Here is a 23,337-nt window from a genome sequence, read left to right as displayed (position 1 = left end):
GATGGAGATGGGTGCATAATGTCGTTTCAGCCCATAGAAGAACACAACATGGCATAGGCCTCTCCCAAAAATATTGACGGCAGAATAACACTCATTGTTTTTATGCCTGTAGCACATCTCTGTTGCGAAACTAAGCGCCGCGGCGCCCCCTTAGACGGCGGCGCCTGTGTGCATTGCACACTCTGCACTATAGGTTAAGCCGCCCCTGTAAGAGATATATATTAGGGGGACCAGGAAGTAATGTAGCTTTCTTAAGTTAAATTCACACAACTACATTTTAAACTAGTATTTTTTTCTAATCAATAATATATTCGCCTTCGTTATCAATAACCTTTTGCCATCTAGTATACAAATTTTCAATGCCAGAGCGGTAAAAATCAATCGGAACAGAAAAAATCTGTAAAATATGTCGACAAAAACGACATTACTTTCCGTTTCCCCATATAATATTTTTAAAACTATGATGTGTATTTACTTTTAAAGTTATAAATATTATTTTCATTTATTGTTGCAATTTTTAACAACATGACAGTTTTTATTCGTTTATCATGTTGTTGTAGTGCATTGACCTTTGTGTTATTTTGACATTAGTCGGTAAACGCGGCGTGGGTCGCAGGATGCAGGCAGCACAAGACCGGTCATTGTGGCGATGTTTGGGGGTAGCCTATGCTTTACAGCGGGCGTCTATCTAGAGTGAATATAAAAAAGTCAATGACCTTCTAGAATGGATGAATGAATTCGATTTATTTAACATACAAAGAAATCAGTAAAAACTTGTACATAGTTAAACTTTCTGGAAATAAATACTGATTTATTATAGCTTCATTTTTTTTGAATATCATTCAAATTATTATCTTAAAATGTTTTCAGCTTATCGTCTATAATGTTCAAAAATACTTTATCAGGTGGAGACAAAAATAAAGCGTGTAGGTAGGTTATTACTGCGTCGTGAACGTTAGTTTTGACATTTTCTATTCTTATTTATAGTCCAAAACGATCCTTAAGACTGATTTTCACTAAATTGAAAGGTTTGCCCTTGAAATCAGTGGAAAGCGCGTCACGTAGTGGCAGTCGTTTTAAACTCTTTTTTAAAAAAATTATCAAAATATTATTTTGTATGTATTATTTTCAATAACGCTTTCATAATTTTGAATAGATAATAAATTCAGATAGAAATTAAAATGTAAACAAAAAGGAGTCATACGTTCTATTTATAATTTCAGTCGTGAAGTGTCTATAAAGAAAAATAAAACAAAAATATTGACTATTGCTTCTCAATAGGTTTCAGAAAATGTATGTTATATATATATTCGACTCAATGAAGCTAGCTAATTTTTGTATGGGCAATGTATGCTTTTACAATAGAATCCCACATAATGTTCAAAGAGGTTCTATCTTTAAATTTAAAAAAATATGTTAGTACGTTTGTGTGCTACTAGATAGTATATGACGTCTAAGTACACCTTGAGAATGATGTGTTTGCCTCCAAATTAATTTAATGTCTGTTAAATATATAATTTTACAATATATAATTTTAAAAAAAATACATGGCACCTTTAAGTTTCTTTCGCCTGTTCATCAAGGCATTCATCATTTTAACAGTTGGTAGACTCATCTTGATTTCAATAAGAGATGCAAATCTGCGTATGTTGAATAATACTTAGTCTGGCCATAAATACTGTTACTATTCAAAAAAAGAAAATATTACGTTTGAATTTGGAATCTGTCATTTTTATATGATTGCTTGATGTGTTTTCTTATTTTCGCGCCATTATATTGTTAAATATTTTGTTATATTAAAATGGAGTGGGGTGATAAAGAGAACCGAATCGCTGTGATTGCCTTACATAAAGTAGGTATGGAGAAAAGTGCAATTTTTAAAACCCTCCACCCGCTTGGTATTAGTCAAATGTTTGTTTACCGGGCTATTGATAGGTACAATGATACCTCCTCTGTTTGTGACAGAAAAAGATCTGGCCGTCCACGTACCGTTCGTGTGAAAAAGGTGATTAAAGCAGTTAGGGAAAGAATTCGAAGAAATCCTGTCCGTAAGCAAAAGATTTTATCTCGGGAGATGAAGATAGCTCCTAGAACCATGTCGCGTATATTAAAAGATGACTTAGGACTTGCAGCCTATAAGAGACGTACTGGTCACTTCTTAACTGATAATTTAAAGAAGAATAGGGTGGTAAAATCCAAACAACTACTTAAGCGGTACGCAAAGGGAGGTCACAAAAAAATTTTGTTTACGGATGAGAAAATTTTTACAATTGAGCAGTATTTTAATAAACAAAATGACCGTATTTATGCTGGAAGCTCTAAAGAAGCTTCGCAATTAGTAAACAGAGTACAACGTGGGCATTATCCCACTTCAGTGATGGTTTGGTGGGGTGTTAGCTATGAAGGGGTGACTGAGCCATATTTTTGTGAAAAAGGTATTAAAACGTCGGCACAAGTTTATCAAAATACCATTCTTGAGACGGTAGTTAAGCCTTTAACTAACACCATGTTCAATAACAAAGAATGGTGCTTTCAACAAGACTCGGCACCGGGTCATAGAGCTCGATCCACCCAATCTTGGTTGAAAACTAACGTTCCGGACTTTATCAGCACTGAAAACTGGCCGTCGTCAAGTTCTGACCTAAATCCATTGGATTATGATTTATGGTCAGTTTTAGAGAGTAAGGCTTGCTCTAAACGCCATGATAATTTGGAGTCCCTAAAACGATCCATTCGGTTGGCAGTGAAGAATTTTCCTCTAGAAAGAGTTCGTGCTGCTATTGATAACTGGCCTCAACGTTTAAAAGACTGTATTGCAGCCAATGGAGACCACTTCGAATAAACATTGTATATTTTTAATAGTTATATATTGATGTATTAAACTAACTCACTATGAAAGGAATAAATGTTACGTATAAAAAAAAATCGTGCTTTTCTTTATAACAATATTTATGGCAAGACTAAGTATGTAACGTATGATTTTGAATTAGCGTAAATACTTTGTACGTGTGTCTATTTAACATTTTAATTTAATTTTAATATGATTCTATTATTTTTATATTTATTCAAACATTAATATTTGTAGAAGCAAACAAAGCAATAAAAAAATAATGAAATAAGTTAACGAACGCAATTAACAATAGTCGGCTTCATGTAACTCTGGCCTTAATACACATCAAGTAAATGAAGGCAAGGTCTGGTAATTATAAAAATATAAAAACGGAACTGAGTCATCATCGCATGTACTTTAAATAATGATATCAAGATTGATGTAAATTTGGTTTCAGTAAATGCGTATATAACGCATGTCTGATTCGGTAGACGGACGTAAGAAAAAAGTAAAAGACATGTTACGCGAAAGGCAAGTTACGTGTCGTGTAGAATAGATGACCACTGGGGCTTGACACATGACCAAAGATCTAAATTAATTTAAAACCTTAACTGTATTAAGGAACTATTTTTGTAAAGAAAACTGAGAGTAAAGTGAATATTAAAAAAGTGTATTAAGTGAAAATTGATTTAACGTAAAAGTCCAATTCTTATTAAATGAATTAAGATATGACTAAAAAAGTTATTTCGTAAAGATACAGGTAACCGAAATGTTTTGACAAGTAATGATTACTTTATGAATTCCCGCGTCAAACTTTCATTGTATACGATTATGCTGTTTGCAAATATTTTGAAACTGTACGTAATGAAATAGTGATGTAAACACCGATAAAAACAAATAAAAACATTTTAAAAGATAAATAATGTATAGATTGTAAAACAGTTTTGACATCCGCAATATTTTAATTATATTTTTATAAAATTGTATTAGGACCTTGAATAAGTTCTCGCTGTTTTTTTTTAAAAAAAAAATTATTTAGAATACAATGCTTACAATGACATTACTCAAAGTATTGTCCATCATTAGAGACCCCTTTCTCCCATCTCTCTGGTAGCAATTGAATCCCCCGTCGCAAAAATGACTCATCTTTCGAGGCAATCCATGAATCAAGCCATTTTTCGGCTTCTTCAAAAAAATGGAAGCGCTGCTCGCTTAACCCTTAAATGCACGACTTTTATTTACACTTTAAAAAAATATATATTTTTCAGATAGATACACTACAATGCAGGGGAAAATATGTTTATATATGTTTAATATTCTTATACTTATTTAATTTTTTTTTTTAATACCTTATGTTGGAGCTATACAACACTATGCATTTACTGCTACTTATACCGTTTAAGTGGTATGTTGCAGATTTGCATCATTATGAATTTAAGGGTTAAACCGTGTGCCATCGACCAAAACAAGTGGTATTCGGAGGGGGCTATGTCCGGTGAATACGGCGGGTGGGGTAGAACTTCCCATTGAAGTGTTTCCAGGTAAGTTTTGACTGGTTGATCCCACCAAACGCAGAGAAGAAGCTTAGAACCTTGGGATATTTGGTTTAGGCGACGATATTGATGCGTGACCCCGCATACCCCACGATTTTTTTCGTTTTGGATTGTCGTAGTGAATCCACTTTTCATCCCCAGTGACGATACGGTGCAGAAAACCTTTTCTCTTTTGTCGATGAAGCAACAATTCACATATGAGAAATCGTCGCTCTACGTCTCTCGGCTTCAACTCATACGGCACCCAATGTCCTTGCTTTTGGATCATTCCTAACGCTTTTAAACGTTTTGAAACTGTTGACGCATCTACTTGTAACGTTTTCCCAAGCTCTACTAACGTTTGACATGGATCTTCTTCAAGCAATGCCTCCAATTCTTTGTCTTCAAATTTTGTCGGTGCTACAGAACGCTCTTTGTCTTCAAGGTCAAAATCATTACTTTTGAAGCGCCTAAACCAGTCTCTGCACGTTGTATTCGACAAAGCATTGTAACCATATGTCTCAACGAGAATTCTGTGTGCTTCTGCTGCAGATTTTTTCTGAATAAAGCAGTGCAATAAAATTCCCCGCCAAAACAAAAAAAAACTTATTCAAGGTCCTAATACTTCAGAAAAATACCACAAATACAAAAAAAAATTAAATATTCGTCTTCTTTGCATTGAGATTATCCATAATTATTAAAAAACTTTAAAAATGCCAAGTAAATTTTGTAAAATAAATCCATAAATTGCAAATAAGAATTTATGACGCTCCAACGGCATATCGAAAAATAAACCATTTCTATTTATATATCGTATAAAACAGATAGTGAACGCAACCACAACGGTCTGCCAAGTGATTAGTGGACTTTCGCGAACACAACTGGCAGCTACGTATTAGTAATATGTGTATATCTGCCAAATACTAAATGTGTTCAAAGTCCGTGTTATCAAGTTACTAGATGGCTGTTTACTAGAAAATACTTAATCATCATCAATAAAATCTAAACTAATAATATAAGCTTGAAAGTTCCGAAAAATCCTTAAAAACCCGCAAATATTTATTAAAAAATAAGCATATTGACAGTTGTACCTATGTTTAACCTTCACTATTCCATTCTAATATTTTTAGGTTATATATATAAATGTAACTTACATCACAGGACGTATTACGACTGAGATGCTGATGATGGTTTGTGTTAAACAATTAAAAAAAAAACAAACATTTTCTTATATTTGTAGCAAATAATTCCAGCAACAGGTCGACGACACTCAGATACGTATTAAAATGTAGTATTCTCAGAAACTTTAATATTTTCTGCTTAAAGCATTTGTATAGATTCTCCTCTTTATTTTGGGAGAAATGTATCAAACCCACAATTTGCCGAACAGCAATAATACTGACTTTACTATACAACAACAACATGAACATTACACTGTTGTTCATTCTTGAACAAAGTAGTTATTGTGGTATTATATATATATAATATACCATATTATATATATTTCCTATGAAAAGTAATAGGATTATAATAATAGAAAAAACCCGCGAAATGAGCATAATAAATTAATAGACCAATTCATTCTTGTTCAATAATGTATGACATGAAATATATTTAAAATTAAATTATTTTATAGAGTTTCACTTTATCGTGTACGCTATATTCATGATAACCAGTTTTAAAAAGACAAAGGGCTTTGTGATCACTGAATGTAGTGTACGTTGCATTAAGATAGGATAAGTAAACAAAAACATTCCGATACTTCACATTGACGTAATAATCTATAGAATTCTTCATTACATAGTTACCTTCTTTACGTTTTTATCACATAATTAGAACCTTCGGCTTTTTCATGACGTCAAAAAATTTAAACGGGTGTTAAAAGGTCATGTCATTAGCAAACTTAATTTAAAATGCAAAATGGAGACAGCAACTGAAGCTATTTTGCAGTTTCTTGAGGCTATTTTTGTGGTACCGTGACTTTCTAGTTAAAAAGATACACAAAAACAAAAACAAATTATAATTTTTATTAATAACCTGAATCATTGGACATAAATATTTTTGTTATCAATATATAATAAATAAATATAGGTAAATTACATAATTTTATGAATTTGAAAACTGAACTAAAATAAAATATAAGAATCACAAAAAAGCTAAAAAATAGGACTAAGTGATAGTATAGTTATCTCCATGTAATGACAAGAGTAGAACGTCCAGAGCTGGATATAGTTCTACCGTATATTTTCCCAATAGGTCTAGTTGGAAGCGATCTGCATCCAGCGTTTCCGATGATGGCGACAGCAACGATTAATAAATAATATTCTGAATAAAATCCGGAGATCGAATCTATTCATTAACGTTTTATACTCTTAGAGTTGGATAATTATTTGATAAAAACTAACAAGCAATATTTCCGTATACAATAATCAAAAGTTTCATTGGCTTAATATATCTAAAAGCGTGATTTAGTTAGTTATATTAATAAAAAAAATAGCATTGGACAAGTTCGTGATAGCCTGACCTTTTGATGAGGTCATCAAATGGACCGTGAGTGACTCCAAGACCATGATAAGCTGGCAGCCAGATGATCGACATTGTGTCTTTTGGCTCATCGTTTTTTATATAAATTTGAAAGCGAACTATACTGCATACATTTTTCTTACGGGTTTTTAAAATGTTCTCAGCGTTTATAGAATACGTTTTTACAAACCGAATATGCAAACCTTGAATAATTTTAAAATTATTCAGATTGGTTATAAATAATTTATTATTTTATATGTAAATAATATTATTTCTAGAAACTTTTAATATAAAAACCGTTTATATGGATCACAAACAAAAGACTCGTTGAATGAAGTTCTCGGATAAATATATACAATAAAGAAACGTGTATCAAGTTGTGGTATAGATCTTTCCATTTATGTTTGTTGCCTGTAGATGATAATTTAAATAAGGAAAACCAGTTATGTAAGAACAAAAAATTGGAAACATCAAAATTTTAAAGGATTGGACTGAATATCTAATTTTCTACATTGAATACGTAATTTCTACAATAAACACAAAATAGGTCTCTGTTAAATAGACCTGTCTCTTTTTGGACAACAGAATGACTTTTTAGTATGTTATTCTAGCATTTTCTTTGTTAAGAATGCCGTAGTACTCTTATAAAGTGAAACGGCTATTAAAAACAAGTAATGCAATTCTGCAAATGCTTCTGTTCACAATGATGGCTATTTGTCAAAATGTTTGTGTTTACCACATGTTTATTTCCAAGAAGTTAAATAGTATACTATGTATTTGTAATTCTACAGCTAACGCGCCGAACGACAAATGCCAGCAAACACCTTCCATTCGACGACTGGTACCGAACGTACACGAACGAGAATCGATGTCACACGAAGTCGGTGTCTTGCCCGCTCCCTACCATAACTCGCTTTCGCCGAGCTTCAAGCTCCGCATTATTCATTAGTCCACGTTGTCGATAGCCACGGTTCTTTCACTTCGTGTAAAAACAAAGTGTTAAAAAACAGACAATTATTTATCTTTCGACAGGACCTATTCGTTTGTTACAATGAGCAAAATACGGTCGGGTGTGAAATAGTGAAGCGGTGATTATCCTCTACAGTTTCTCATATTACACGAAGTAAAGACTGCTACAAAACTGTATAATTTTAGTGTTATATTCCCTGTGAGATGTTGGGGGAGAGTTTTGGTTAACAGATTGACCCTGACTGTCTGTTCGGACTTATTGCGAATGTGTATTGAAACGTTTATCGCTATCCACGGGCGCACTGCTATGCGCCACGACTTGGTGCATTTTATTCGACACACATCTTCTGATCATTACTGCGAAGGAAGACTTTAGTTCTTCAGGCAGGTGACTATTCTATTCTATTTATTACATCAATACCGTCTGGTAGAGAGAAATGATCGAAAAGATAAAGATATACACAAAAACTTATCAGCTACTAAATATAAATAAGTTGATGTTTCATTTAATGGTCGGTTTTTATATTTAAAATGAGCAAAAGTTAAATGAATAACAATTCATGAATGTTAAGAAAAATAATTCAACATTTATGTAATATACTTCGAAGTTTTATAAGAGAATCGTTTTTGTTATAACCGAACGGGTTACATTCGCTGTGTTGCATACGCCTGCGCATGCAATCTGTTTACATTCGTTGTTCTACAGTCGCATTGTGCTATTTCAATTAAGCAAAGCATTTGTAAATATTGCTTGAGTAATATAATATTATGATCAAAAGACAGGTTACTAGAGGTTTCAAAATTTAAATTTCAAAAGTTGCCACCAATCCGGTTTCACACCTGCATAACCAGAATTTAATTACGGATAGAAAGTATCGGGCGTGGGTCGTACATGGAAATATTCAGTTCTCGATCTTTAACATCATCTTTTATATCGAAATAACTAAACATTTTTTTTTAACACATAATAATCAGCCAAAGGTACCGTTGCTAAAATAAAGGTTTCTCATTTTAATAATGAAGTATCGAGGTTTTAGTCGCTTGAATTTGTTACAGGTGTAGTTAGGAATGAAATTCTCTTCTAAATATTTGCTTTTTATAAAGTTTTTATTATTCCATGCAACTAACAAAATTTAAAAATGAGTGCCTTTGTTATCTAACTTTTTGTTATACAAATTAGTTAAGTTTTTTGTCATGTATGAATGTTACACTTTATTTAATTTCTCATCAGGTCAATAGTCAGGTACAAATGTAACTGTGTGAACACAACTTTTAAAACATTTTCAAATGTTTTTTTTACAATGTACTTAAAACCTTATCTAACCAAAGAGTATTTATAGTTACAAATATTAAATTTATTTGCGGATGTTCAGAACGTCCGGACGATACGCATAATTTGCGAGGGTGTGTACGTACCTAGGAGGATAAAATATAATTATTTTGGATTCGGTCGCAACTGGCGACTGTTCAACATTTACACAAGTTCTACGTCTGAAACTGAAGATTTATTTAAATATCATTTAATTTATTGCTTCGTGTTTTAACTTTTAAAATAAGAAAAGGAATGTGTGGCTATTTTTAATTAATTGAAATGGATTTTTTTTAAATGCTAGTATTTTTATATAACAATAAAGAAGATAGGGTGTTTACTTGTAAATAATTCAATGTACCCTCAATATGACGATAATTAAGACTTTGTAATTAAAAATTTTGCATATCGCAGTGTATGCTTTTACTTTAACAAAGGAGGTTGTCTTAATTATGCATTTTTTGTCGGTTATGGCCTTCTTCTAACCGGAACAGCGTAATAAAAGTTAATTACTGTTTAATGTTAAAAATTAATAAATTAAAATAAAATATGTTTATTAATACAGAGAGATTAGTTATAAATGTTAAGGTTTAAAGAGATGAATGTGTAGATTTTAATTATTATATAATACATTCTATTCAAGGATAAGGAAGTACAAAAAGCTATTATATTAGCTGTCCCGGCAGACTTTGCATAGCCAGAAGTTAATAGCCTTTCGTAAACCAATAGTAAAAAATTATTTATATAATAAGTTTCAGAGTAGTTACTTTGTATAGGATGATTGTAATTTGTTCTAAAAGCTTTAGACTTTATTCCTGCGAAATGAAATATACATATACCTCATTAAAGCTTACATTTATAACCAATCACCCATATAATAATCCGTAACAATATTATTCGGCGTTGACATATATTAAAACATTTAAAAGTTTATCATACCGAAAACAATAGGCATTAAGCGCTACGAAACTTTTTGTTCTACTTGTCACATAGAAGTACGTAATCAACTGTAAATATACGACAAAATAAAAAACGTCTTAGGCGTAACAACGGTAGAATAAATATTACATGATAATGTATTCAACTATTTTAAATAAAGCAAATAATACTTAATATATTGTTTATTCATGGACAGGTATGGCGTGGTGTATATTATTAAAGATATTTTCTGCAACATCTTCCGGACACGTACTTTACAAATGATGCAACAATTCCTTATCATGGTTGAGGAACATTGTTCTACTACATACTTATGCGTACTAGGCAAGTTTTCTTTTATAAGGAATGGAATTTCTCTCTTAAAAGGATTTTCTCAATAGCATCCGTTTATCTCATTTCACCACCACAAAGCATTGCAGAAGATTGTTCCACCACTTTTTCTCCAAGTTCTGACGCTCTTCCTACTTATGTTAGCCGTATGAATTCTTTCGGAAATAGTCATTAATAGACCCAAGGTTCAACACATGAAGATACTATGGTGGATAACAGAAGAATGAATAGAAGACATAGAGAGGATTAAAAGAGAGAGAGAGAGAATAAAGAACAGGGTAGTTCTTTATTCTCTCAAAAGGATTTATCATAAAAATGAAAAAAAAGTATAAAAAATCCACCTCATCCTTGTTGCGTAATTTCCATGGAAACGTCTCGTACGAAAAAAAAAACCATATTTACAACTAACGGAGTGAGCCGATTTATTGTACAAACAGCCGTAATTTTTTAACATTTCTGCGAATGTCTTCATGCATTGTTACTTGCACATGCACAAATATCAATAAACATTTATAATTCTATGCTCGCAAAAATATCACTAATTTTTTTAGAAGTGTGATATACACAATGCAAGTACACAAATTGCTAAGACACAACTTCATCAAGTTAGTAAATTTTTTTAAGGGTATAAATATACATTTACTGAAATCCCAGATAATGCTCAGAGAGCTTTTGTTTCTAGATTTAAAAATGTCAAAGGACCCTTAGTTCCTAAGGGCTGTAAAACACTGTAAATATCTTCACAGAAAATAGCACAAAATGACGTATTTGTGTCCAGTCCAATTAAATGTTAATAAGTATATAATTATATTTATTTTTAGAAAATTGTGAAGTCTATTCAAACGTTTCCATTCTGAATTTTTATAATCTGTGCAATTGGTACATTCATCTTGACGTCAATTAGAGATATTATAAAGAATTTTGAACATGAAATTAAATAACCTTCAAAATCAAAAATTTTCTGGAGGAAGTTAAAATAAGTTTCACGGCCAATTTTAAACTGCGGAATATTAATTAATTATTTTTTTAAATACATGATAGCTTATTGCAAAATTTATAAATATTTATTTTATTACCAATAAATACTTTGTTTACAATAAAAAAAATTTATTACATAAGCATGTAAAAATATTAACTGTCAATTAGTCGTATATAGAAAATGACGTTTAACATTATGGTGTTGCAATAAAAATAAACAAGTCAATTGACCTACTCTAGTTGTATTCAGATAATTAATGACAACGATATGATTCGTGCGCTAGTAAGCTACTAGCTTAAGTACACGATTCATATTTTGTTTTATGGGGTAATTGATTACACAATATTCGTTGTGAGCGGTACTATGTCTTTGACAGTGTCTATTCTTTCTTTTTATATGCTGTTTGCCCACTAACCAAACTCAAGAGCTCCCTTAGGAGCTAATTTAACTAAATTGTATTCTTTCTCCCGTTGAATTCATTATTTCAATCCATTGTTGTTTTTTCATTGACATCCATTGTTGGACATAGGTCACTTTACATAGTATCTGTCCACTTTGTGGGTGGAGGTCCTACGCTGAGCTTGCCCGTGGTCTCCACTTCAGAACCTTATGGCCATAGCTGTTCTGCTCTCCATCTGCCCATCAACTTGCCAATCAGCTGAGTTACGTCGACTACTTTCGGTCGTCCACGGATATACGAAACATCATTCCTAATCAAATCCATTTATAAACACTCAAACGAGTTATAAATAAAGAATAAGAATTTTGCATTATAGTTTAATACATTAATTGCTATTGTACCCGTGGTATGACAATAGGCACCCTCTCTAAAATAACATGGACATTTTTAGATGCGAATTAGTTTAACATTTTGGCGTGAATACGTTTAAATAACATGAAAAAACATGATCGATTCAATCTTGTATTATTAGAAAAACCTCTTATGAATAGTAATATAGCAATATTGTAGTTTTTTTTATTCAATGCAGCGTTGATCGTGCCCGAAGCCGAATGTTGAGCGCATCATAAAACTGATGAAATTAAAGAAGCCGGTTTACCCGCTAACGCAAAGTCATATAATGAATAATGCATTATTTACCTTATACGTCGATATGCCTTCCACTGTACTATCGATTTGTTCGACGCGAAATTATTATATAGAAGGTTTTTTATTCAATTCACTACTGCCTACACATACGATTACTTGAAAGAAACTAAATATCATTTAAACAAAAGATCTGTTCCTATTATCAGATAACAAAATACCTGAGTTAAGAAGAGTAAAGAATGTCTTATGCAATGTGTTTTAAGTGAACAATTATTTTCCATATGGAGGAATATAAAAATACACTTATAATTATTTGATTTAAATACTACAAAAAATATTTTAAAAAATGATAGTAAAAATTAAATACCTCGTAGTCTTTAAAGAGAGTTATTCGTATAAAAAATCAAAATTATCTCGCCAAAGTAGAAGTATATTACGAAGTTTATCTTTTCATTCTCATTCGTGCAGTCTTGTCAAAGTGGTCGTGAACATGTTCAGGTCGATTCTGGTGCCCCTGCTGCTCTCGCTAAGCGTCGCCATGTAGCTCGGTATTTGGAGGTATGAGAGTATTCAATTACAAACTTATTAATGACATATCTAATGGATTCAGGCATTATTTTGCGGAAGTCAATCCTATGTAAAAAAAGGACCAATACATAGCTACTTCCGCCAATGTAGTAGTAGTCGTGCAATTAAACAATGTGTCAATGCTATAATTACCCTGTGTTTGGCACTAATTGGTGTAACATTACTCCTGAGGATGCCTTGTGGAGGGGTGAAACAAGTTTTGAGTGATATAACGGTGATAGTTGTGTCATTCACATTGTTTGCCGCATGCGCATTTATCAACGAGCTGGCGGGCGGTGCACTTTATTGCACGACTACTACTGCATTGGTGGAAGTAGCTGTATATTGATCCTTTTCTTACTTATTAATGACAGTTTTGATGATGTCCATCTGGTTGGAGAGCGTCCACAAGTTCACCTGCTTTCCACTTTTCCTTGCATCACCAAACGTTCCATTAAATCTTCATTTGGGTGATATATCCAAAGAATTTGTATTCGTGTGTGCACACTCGACGATAGCTTCCCTTTTTTGTTGAGTTCTTTGAGGATCGAAAGGTTGGTTCGTTGCGCTGTCCATAGGATTCTGAGCATCCGTCTCCAGCAACACACATTTCCAGATCCAGAATTATCAGCGTCCATGTCTCATCTCCGTATAAAAAGATTAGAAAGACTAGACCTCTCATGAGTTGAACTTTTATGTTCCTGGTTATTCTGCGGTCTTTCCAGATCTTTGAAAGTTTTTCCACTGAAGATCTGGTCATGACGCAACGTCTCCGAATTTCATCCTCCCAGCCTTCAGTGTTCGTGAGTTATGAAGACCACTTGTTTATATATTTTTTAGATCCTTGTAGCGTGTTTTGATCGCCAGTCTGTATTTGTCTTAGTATTCGTTCACTGCATTTATTATCTGCCGTAAGAAGACCTTGAGCATCTCATTGTATTATCTAAAACAAAATATTCAATCCGGCTTATGTTATATTGAAATAACTTAAGATTTGTTAAGAATCTGGAGGTATAGGCCCATAAATGTAATATCGTTATAGGTAAGTTTTTCTGGAACTATCTAGAATATCTAGTATGTGGAGTAGCTTATGCAGTATCCAGTGCAGGCAAGGCGAACTTCGATCGATTAAGTTAAGAGTGGAACGAACTGCGTCGCATTTTAGTGCCTGTGTAGGTCTCAGAACTTCCTGCGTTCATCTCTTAAGTACACATGTTCATAATGTTATTTATGCCTGTGACCATATGTACATGATGTTTTATTTCAATGTAATTTTAATTTTATTATTAACCAAAGTCTATGTTAATGAACCGCCAATGCGCAAATCTCTAGAACTGATTAATAATATTTTAATAATCTTGTTGAAAAGGTGAAAATTGCAAAAACAAAAAGAATTAAAATAAGGACTTTTACGCACAGAGTAAATAAAAATATCTGTTTCTATTTGTAAAACATTTGACGTCAATCAAAACCAAAAAATACGTCCATGGATGCAATCATACAAAAAATATCATGTACCACATTAAACAGACATTAATATTGAAGTCACGGTGTACGAATCAGAAAACTTACCATTGTGACTAATGGTTGTTTATTATTAAGACGTTAAATCAACATATAAAATGATCACTTTGAAATACGTTATAAATAAATAAAAAATAAATTATTCACCATTACGTAAGGCAATGTAATCAATTTGAAAACGTTTCTTTTTATTGTAATACCTAATACTATATTTTTATATGTGGTTTAAAAATATAGTATTAGGTATTATTAGTAGTTTTACCAATCAATAGACTCGTCCAAAACAGTGCTTTGTCGAAATTTTCAATACAAAATCTGCAATATGCGACGGTTGTTTATACGGCCAGACTTTATAGTCTGATGAACTCAACCGATCGAACCTTTCTAACATCCTGCGATCAATATGATACACGTATATCAAGTGCCGCCCCGGGCTGTGACTCCCAATCAGGGGCTCTTGCACAGACTCACATGAACGTCCGCTTAAATGTATCATAGTGCTAACAAAATCGCTATATGGCGCTTTTGAGTAGCGTTGATGGCAGACTGGCGCAATGGAGCGACCGAAAGTCCGCCTGTCCCGCCGCGCGTATATCTAAGGCGCGGTACAGCGGTTTCGGCAGCACTCTAAGAGCTCAGCGGCCTCATAATAAGCACGTACAACGACCCGATCAGAGTTTCAAAAGAGTGTACTCGGGATCAGTTTCTCCAAAAAAATCAAGGTTAAACGCCTCCAGCCGACAACTCAAACTTAGTGAAGATATAAATTTAAATCGCCAAAAAGTATTCGACTATTTCTAAACTGATTTTATTCTATTTGGTTGGCGATATTGGTAACGCGATCATATTTACCGAACTGGTTTCTGGCAAAACAGAAGTATCTTCAAAAAGATACATAAAGATTTTTGAATTTAATCTAAAAAGTATGTGATTTTTCATTAGGATTATTAATTGTAAATATTACGTTAACAAATCAACGTTAAATCCAATGGGTTTTGTAAGGGAAATAAATAATAAATTTCCTCATTATAATAGGTTTCTCCGAATTAATGCTGAATAAGAATGAAACTTTCAAGGATAGGTTTACACGTAAGGCGATATTATTCTTATTATTGATACACCTAGAGCATAAAGCTTTTTCATACCTCTGACGCATTTTAAAAATCGTGTAGTTTTCCTGAGTAATAATTAACTCATTTTAAATCATGCTATTTTTTATGTCTCCGAAACATGATAATTTTATTACTGGCCATTATTGAAACGAGTTTTTATCTAAAATAAAAAATTAAATTTTAAATAAATAATCTGTGCATAGTTAACAAATATGTAATTCGATCATCACAGCCTATTAAATAGTCACACACGTTATTCATTGTAATATAGATTATATTGCCGTAAATTATTAAAAAACATTATTATAAATCGGCGAAAAAGTTTTTACGTATTATGTGCACGAATTTAAGTAATTTCATATCATAGTGTAATAGTTAAATAACATTTAAATAAAATAATTGTATAATTCGGTTCTATAAGAATTTTTTCCTGTATTAAAATTTAAATTTTGGGACTTTTGATCAAAGAAATATTTTCGAATGGCTTATGATGACTTATAGTAAAAATATTGAAACTATGGCAGCATTCGATATCAAAAGTTTATATGCAACTACCATAATATACAATCGTTGAGATTTAATCCACGTTCCATTGTAAGCTATGAAAATTGACTGCCTTTTGATACAATATTATCACAAATAATATACTTCACAACAAATTTCACATTTTGGCGTAATGGACAATTGAATAACGAGAAACCCTATTATTTTATCTAATGTCATCTTTTTAATTATGTCAGAACAAATGTAAAACTAAAGAGGTTTTACTGCTTGTTACTTTGGAATGACGAAAAATTTTAGTTTTGCCAAATATAACGTATACATATACATGGGACTAACCTAAATGTAAGGTTTTCGAACAAAAAGAAAACTGAAATGAAATGTAGCTGGCGGTGATGTCTTTGTATGCCTTGGTGCTTAATATTCGTTATATCCAATGGCATATTTTATGAAAAACTTTCAAGTACTATTTTTCGGAGTATATTCAAGTTTAATTTTTTTACCTTTTATATAAATTTTAAAGACACGGAAGCAATAAACGAGCGGGGCGTGTACTTTATTGTAGGTAAATAAATTTACACACAGAAGTAAACAAAACAATTAAAAACAAATTTATTCTTCGTATTTCGGAAATTTCATAATTTTTCTTTTCGTTTGTTTATATGTCTGCATAGACGCCATAATTGTGCAAGTGAATAAGAAAAACAAAAAACAAACATTTTTGTTATTACAATGTAAACTGTACTTTTTAAGAACTCATTTTGAGTTCAAATAACTGAATTTTAATTTCGTCTGGGAGGCAGATAAAATATTTATATCATCTATAGAGTATTAGAGTTTTTGAGTAAAATTTTTGAATTTATTATCATTCCTAGTAACATTTTGACAGCAAAAAAATATATGTTTTAGGCCCATTGATTGGTTCGCCAAATGCCTTGGATGTATGCTTGAACCAAAACTTAAATAAAATTCTGTAAAGTTTCGCCAGATACCATCCACTTACCTTTTCTTAAATCTAAAATTAAAAGAATATTAATCAGCAATCTTAACCGGGTGCTGCTTACTCCTTAAAATGTTAAAATACCTGACGATTCAAAAGTCAGTGTAAATCTCTTCCTGCATAAGTATATTCTTAATTTAAATTTATGTCAAACCTTGCTGCCTAATTATTGCCGTTTTTTCAATATTCATTATATATAAGAATTTGCCTGTCTGTTTGAATATTTATTTGCCCCAAAAATCTATTGAAGAACCGTCTTACATCATAGTTATGAAGTAAAATGGTTTATTGTTTTTTTTGACGATGTTATTAATTAATTGTCATAACATTTTTATTATTTATCACTAATACATTGTCAGTAGTCAGTAGACCTACGACATAGTCAAATTCGAGAAAATTCGCTGAATAACAGCAAAACAATATCGGTCATCGTGTGGACCTTTTTGGGAGTACTATGCCCTGCTGTGGGCGTCTATCAGCTAACATGAAGATGATGGAATAAATAATATGAGAAAAATAAATATTGCAGTAGGAAAAAAAAAATTACTCAGAATTTTATAACACCAAAAACCGAACAAAATGTACTGTTGACCTTTTAAAGTTCTTTGAACTTACATGTTGTTCGAAGATCTTTATGTGCTTTATTAAAAGAAATGCACACGATATAATTATCGCTTCGTAGAAATCAACATTGCGGCAGTTTTATTTTAATAAGGCTTTAATAACTTCTGTGTATAATAATTTAAAAAGCTTCATTACACTACCTACTTTTGTGCAGTATACAAGATGATTGGTTGTGGGTGTAAAAGCATTAAAAGGTTAATATGTAGTTCCTTTGTCAGTAAAAATCTTTCAAGCTTTCACACCATTTCTAATCACTCCGTATAAAGAGTACATTGAAATATGTTACAATAATTTCTTTTTTTATTCCAATGTGACAGTCTTTCTACTTCTGGCCGTACAGTCTGCAAGGACAGACCGTAAACAATAATAAATTGTAATATGTTGTAACAAGAATTTTGAAAACGCTTTTTCTTACTGGTATATAATTACGTTTTGTTTGACTAAAACAATTTATTTTGATATTGGTTGTACCTTACATTAAGTGACAGCAAAAAAGTTATACATTCACTCCTTTAAAGCTTATTGACCTTTTTCCAACAAAACTTTGTATATGAAAATATCTGTTATACTATATTTATTTTCGCCGATCATATATTTGTTTCATTTCATACTTTAAATTTGTAGTAAATATGTTACGTTTCAATGTATCATGAAATTGTCGATTATTTTATTAATACAATATAATATTATAGTGCTAACAAAACCTTTACACCGTGCCTTAGGAAAGCGGGGCAAGGTAGGGGCCGAGGAAAGAGAGTGTTGACGGCCGATTAACGGAATCTCCCCCTTTTTGCCGCGCGTATACCTAAGACGCGGTACAGCGGTTTTGGTGGTACTATAGTTACTATATTATCACTTATTAATAATGAAATATCTCTTGCAGGTCGCTATTGATGGCGTTACTTTGCATCCGGGGCGACTGGTACCTATATCTCTGGCTCATATACTGCAAGATCTATTCGGCCGTTTTATGGCTGGTAGGCAATCACTGCCGTGGAGCTGATAAGGGGCGTGCCGTGATAAGCGCCGGAGTCGGCGGGCAGTCGTCTGGAGGCCTCCATAGAGTGCGCACGCGTCGTAAGAGAGCGCAGCACCGTGTCAAACACATAGCCGCGTTAGTGAGAAGACCGTCTTTACGTAGAATCGTCATGGCACCAGGAGCCAGCACCGCACACACCATGATGGAGGATAAGGAGAAAGCGCTGCACGGATCTTTAGCCACCGGTAAGTTATTTTTATTACGAAGGTCCTTCCTTCATACCAAAGCTTTTGTTTCCAGCGTTTCTTGGCAATTGTTACAGGATACTTGTTTTACACGAACTGATTTTTGTAAATTTAGAACGAATATCTTTCAGCGAAAGTTTTGAACCGTTTTTTTTTCATAATGTGACTTTATTTGTTCAAAAGTCGGTTTAAAGTTTTAACCGTAAATAAACACAAGTAGAAATTATGTTTTGTAAACAAAAGCCGACGTGTAAATGTTGCAAGTCAAGTACAGGTATTGAACAAGGACAAATTAAATCGATATGATTGTGATATTATTTCGCATAGGCAAATAATGGATAGGTATTAGAAACAAATTTAGATTTAAATTTCGAACGCAACATTCTCTTCCGGACTTCTTAAGCTATAAGGTCATTCTCAAAAATCGATTGATAGCATTGCTTACATTCAAATTTATATTCGTTTTCTTGTTCAAATTGCAGTATCAGCCTGTTACAATTGTTAGACTAAGGCAAAGATAACGTTTTTATTATGCCTGTAATGTCATAATCGTAACTAATCGTTAAATAAATATTAACCTGTATTAAATGTGCTAACGTACAAATCACACAAGAAGTTCACAAAAAATATGAGTATCACTCTTCACAAACGAATTTTCGTATTTCGAAATAATTATTTGGTCGTATGTATTCCTCTTTCGTATTTGCGTAATTATGTTTCAGCATCGAGAGCAATTGCGTTCTAATTAATGGTATGTTGGCGTCTTTTCAAAGGAAATAACGTTTTAGTTGCGGAAGTACAATTCAAGTTAGTGTAGAAAGGTGTGATGAGAATTATGACCTTGATTTTTAATTATCTACTTTATCTTTCATTTTTGTTTCACAGTAAAGTTAACTAGGTGTATAATACAGACTATATATAGATTTTAAACTATGTATAATATAGATATAATTGCGACCACTATGTTTCCTTACTATAAATAAAATATTCTTTATTTAAAAGTAACCTACATATTCTGCATCAGTTTACTATCTTTTGCATAAATAATAAGTCCTTTAAACGTTCTGGTAAAGGGCGGTATAACAAATTATCTTTTGGAATTAATTTAGTCTGTATAACCTTAAAAATATCGGTATGTTTATTTTGTTGGTTTAACACATACAAGAGTTATTGTAAATTTAAAATAATTATATTGCACGGTAAATAATAAATTGTAAAACTATGTTAACCTTTAAATTAAATTTATAATGTTTACGTTCGAAATTATAGATTTATGTAATTGAAGTTGTAATTAACTGCTGTCATTGTTTACGAACAGTTAAGTAAAATATCGCGAATAAAACACATAATCATTTTGCCATATTTCTGTTCCATCACAGCTTATGCTTAGGAAATGAAAAAATCGATAAAAGGTTTTAGTTCATAAAGAAATTTCCAATTATCTGAAAGGTATATAAATCAATGACAAGAGACAGCGTAAAAAATGAGTTTAAAAGGTGCTGTGTCAAACTGAATTTTCAAATACAGTCTTTTGTAAAATCACTTCTAGTTATGTATATAAGTGCTATAGTTTAACTTTAAAGGTTTGTGATACGAAACAAGACTAGGTTAACCTTCATTGACAATAGGTCGTTTAACAGTGCGAAGATGAATGTGTCATTGAAATTTCGAATTATGGAGTAAAAATGTTATTAATAGATTTCAATATGATGAAATTGTTAAAGCACCGGCCTGAGTGGAGTCCCCCGAGGAACACCCCTAAAGAGGAAGATCAGGCTTAGCTTCTTTTTCACCTCTAACCAATAGAAGCTGTAAATTTTAAACAGGCAGACAATTTGCCAATGATAAATGTCATGATTTTTGCATTATATAACCTTGTCACATATTTTGCACACGTTTAACAGGCGGCCGTGTCATTTTAACACGAAAAGTAACCTTATTTCTTTCGTCACTTTCTAATTTAACAAAATTGCGTTAGTATCTTATACAATTTTAACTATAGTTAAAACCTTGGTTTTATTGCTAATGATAATGTTCCTTAATCTGCTCTTATATGCCGTTCATGTTTGGTCTTACTCTTTATTCTTATACTTTTAATATGGATTAAAAGTACGTTTGTCAAACCTTATAAAAATTCGTGGTTTTATATTTACAAAAAATTGTCGAATTTGATGTGAAATAATATTTAAAAATATTAACTACATTTATAGAAATGATAATACAACAAATTTATGGAAGTGGAAGATAATCCCTTCATTGCTTGGTAATAAAAGGTTCTACCAATAACCTAACGCTTAAAACAGCTACAGTACTACACGATGAGGCTCAATGTCCCCTAGAGAGCAACGAAAAGAGCTCGAAGCTTAGCTGCAGAAATGAGGAGTTCCGAAGAAGGACCAAGGTCGCCAACGTTGTTCGAAGAACTGCTACACTAGCGACAGTAGCTAATACATAGCAACTTCAGCTATGCAGCAGTAGTCGTGCAATGAAGTGAACCGCCCACCAGCCCACTGATAAATGCGCGTGCGGCAAACAATGCGAAACACAACTACCACCCTAAATTCACTCTACACGTGTTTCACTCCTCCACGGGGCATTCTCAAGAGATGTTACACCGACCAGTGCCAAACACCGTAAATTATTATGAATTTACCAACATATTCGCTCAAATCACTCATCTATTACGTAAGGTGATTGGCGGCTGGTGTATCAGCGGGCTGGCGGGCGGTGCACTTTATTGCACGGCTACTGCTGCATAGCGTAAGTAGCTATATATTAGCCACTTTCTTAGTTAGGATGGACTTCCGCAAGGTAACGCCTGAATCTATTAAATGCTAGCCTAAAGTCTCGTGCAACCAATGGTTGTTTATGCGGAAAGGTTGTCGAATGGGGCCACGAGCCGGTAGAAGGTGGCTGGGTGGGTCACGGAAAGTAGCTGGATCTCTGTGAGAGTCCTATGCCTTGCAGTGAATTTTTCTCGGATGTAATGATGATGATCAATGTATTTATAACCAATTAGATAAACATTATTAATAAAATACAATTCTTGAAATTTGATTGAGACCAAACCGGATTTCATCGCTTATAACCCAAGCATCACAAGGTTTGGCATTTGGCCAGGGAACTTTTGTTACAAGTGTCGCGTGAACACTAACCAATAATTATAAGCAGTTCACGGTGTACACCTACACTTTCACGCATACACGACGTGATACCAAAATATTGCTAGGTAGAAATAGAGTTACAGCACCTAATTTATACTTCTTTTAGTGTTTACGACGTAAGCGAAATAAATCGGAATAATGTGCTTGAACGCACTTTCAGTTCTTGGAATCAATGAAACATTTACGTCACAGGTATATTCCTTATTTTCCTCATTATGAAATATTTTCTTACTTCCTTCACTGTTCCTTTTACAATCTGATGAATAATTACGCCTACTAAAACAATTCATTAAGCATTATATTATATGAAAATCCTCGTTTTTTTGCTTATATTCATTTTCATATATTATATTTTTGTAGATAATTTGAGTGTCGGTTGTTTTTTTTTTCAAACGTCTATTTCAAATGATTAGCACTTACTCGAAAGAGGTTTAACTGTTCAGGAAAACGAAAAGTTTGTTATAATAATTTATAGTAAACTTACTGTTCCGACAGACTGCCAGAAGTGATTGATCTATATTGTACAACAGAAAAAAAACAACTTAATGAATACTTCAGAGTGATGAGTTTGTTTATTGAATAAATATGAAATAGATTAATGAATATTGTGATCGATAAATAATGACAGATGCTGTTAGTTACACGATAATATAATTGCGCTGCATGAACTTTTAAACGCGCGATGTTCATAGCGAACTGTCAAACTTACGAAATTCATACCGAACTGTGAAACGAGACGTTTAATACCAAACGTGTAAATATAACAAATTTTTTTAATGTTTATTATTTTTGTAAATATGTTATTACTTTAATACGGGCTTATTTATTAGTATGTTGATTTACACTTTCAAAGTCATGCATATAATTGCGATTTTTTTTTTAATTAAGTAAAGATTTTTTATTTTCTAATTAAGGCAACACGTGTAAAATGAATAACTAAAACAAAGGGGATTAGATCGTGTAAATGTTTAATCGGTGTATGTAAACAAAGGCTGTGTGTATTAGTTTTATATAAACGGAATGGTTGATTGCATTGTTGTATTGCGAGATCGGTCAATTGCCTTGAGCGGTTCACCAACGGATTGCCCGGGAGCAATTGAACTTTGCGCTTTACGTTCAAAAATAGATGAAACGGTTTCGAAGTCACTGCAGCGCTTATTAG

The 23,337-nt window shown here is 32.5% G+C and overlaps 1 protein-coding gene across 2 annotated transcripts in view; it reads left to right on the top strand.

Moving 5' to 3' along the window:
* Window positions 1-7,807: 7,807 nt before the first annotated feature.
* LOC137918631 (6-phosphofructo-2-kinase/fructose-2,6-bisphosphatase-like) overlaps window positions 7,808-23,337 on the top strand; it is a 42,260-nt gene continuing 26,730 nt past the window's right edge. The window contains exons 1-2 of one of the 2 annotated variants that reach the window (XM_068761464.1): window positions 7,808-8,242; window positions 18,671-19,011. In XM_068761464.1, the coding sequence (XP_068617565.1) occupies window positions 18,681-19,011 (331 nt within the window). In that variant the 5' untranslated portion in view covers window positions 7,808-8,242; window positions 18,671-18,680. The remainder of the gene's footprint in view (window positions 8,243-18,670; window positions 19,012-23,337) is intronic. The other variant, XM_068761463.1, reaches the window with a different exon arrangement.

The sequence above is a fragment of the Battus philenor genome, unplaced genomic scaffold (genome assembly GCF_028537555.1).
Source record: "Battus philenor isolate CCGP_79_NKW_IND1 unplaced genomic scaffold, ilBatPhil1.0.hap1 SCAF_15, whole genome shotgun sequence".
Classification (NCBI taxonomy): Eukaryota; Metazoa; Arthropoda; class Insecta; order Lepidoptera; family Papilionidae; genus Battus; species Battus philenor.
The sequence above is the reverse complement of the archived record's forward strand: the minus strand, read 5'-3'. Positions and strand labels throughout refer to the sequence as shown.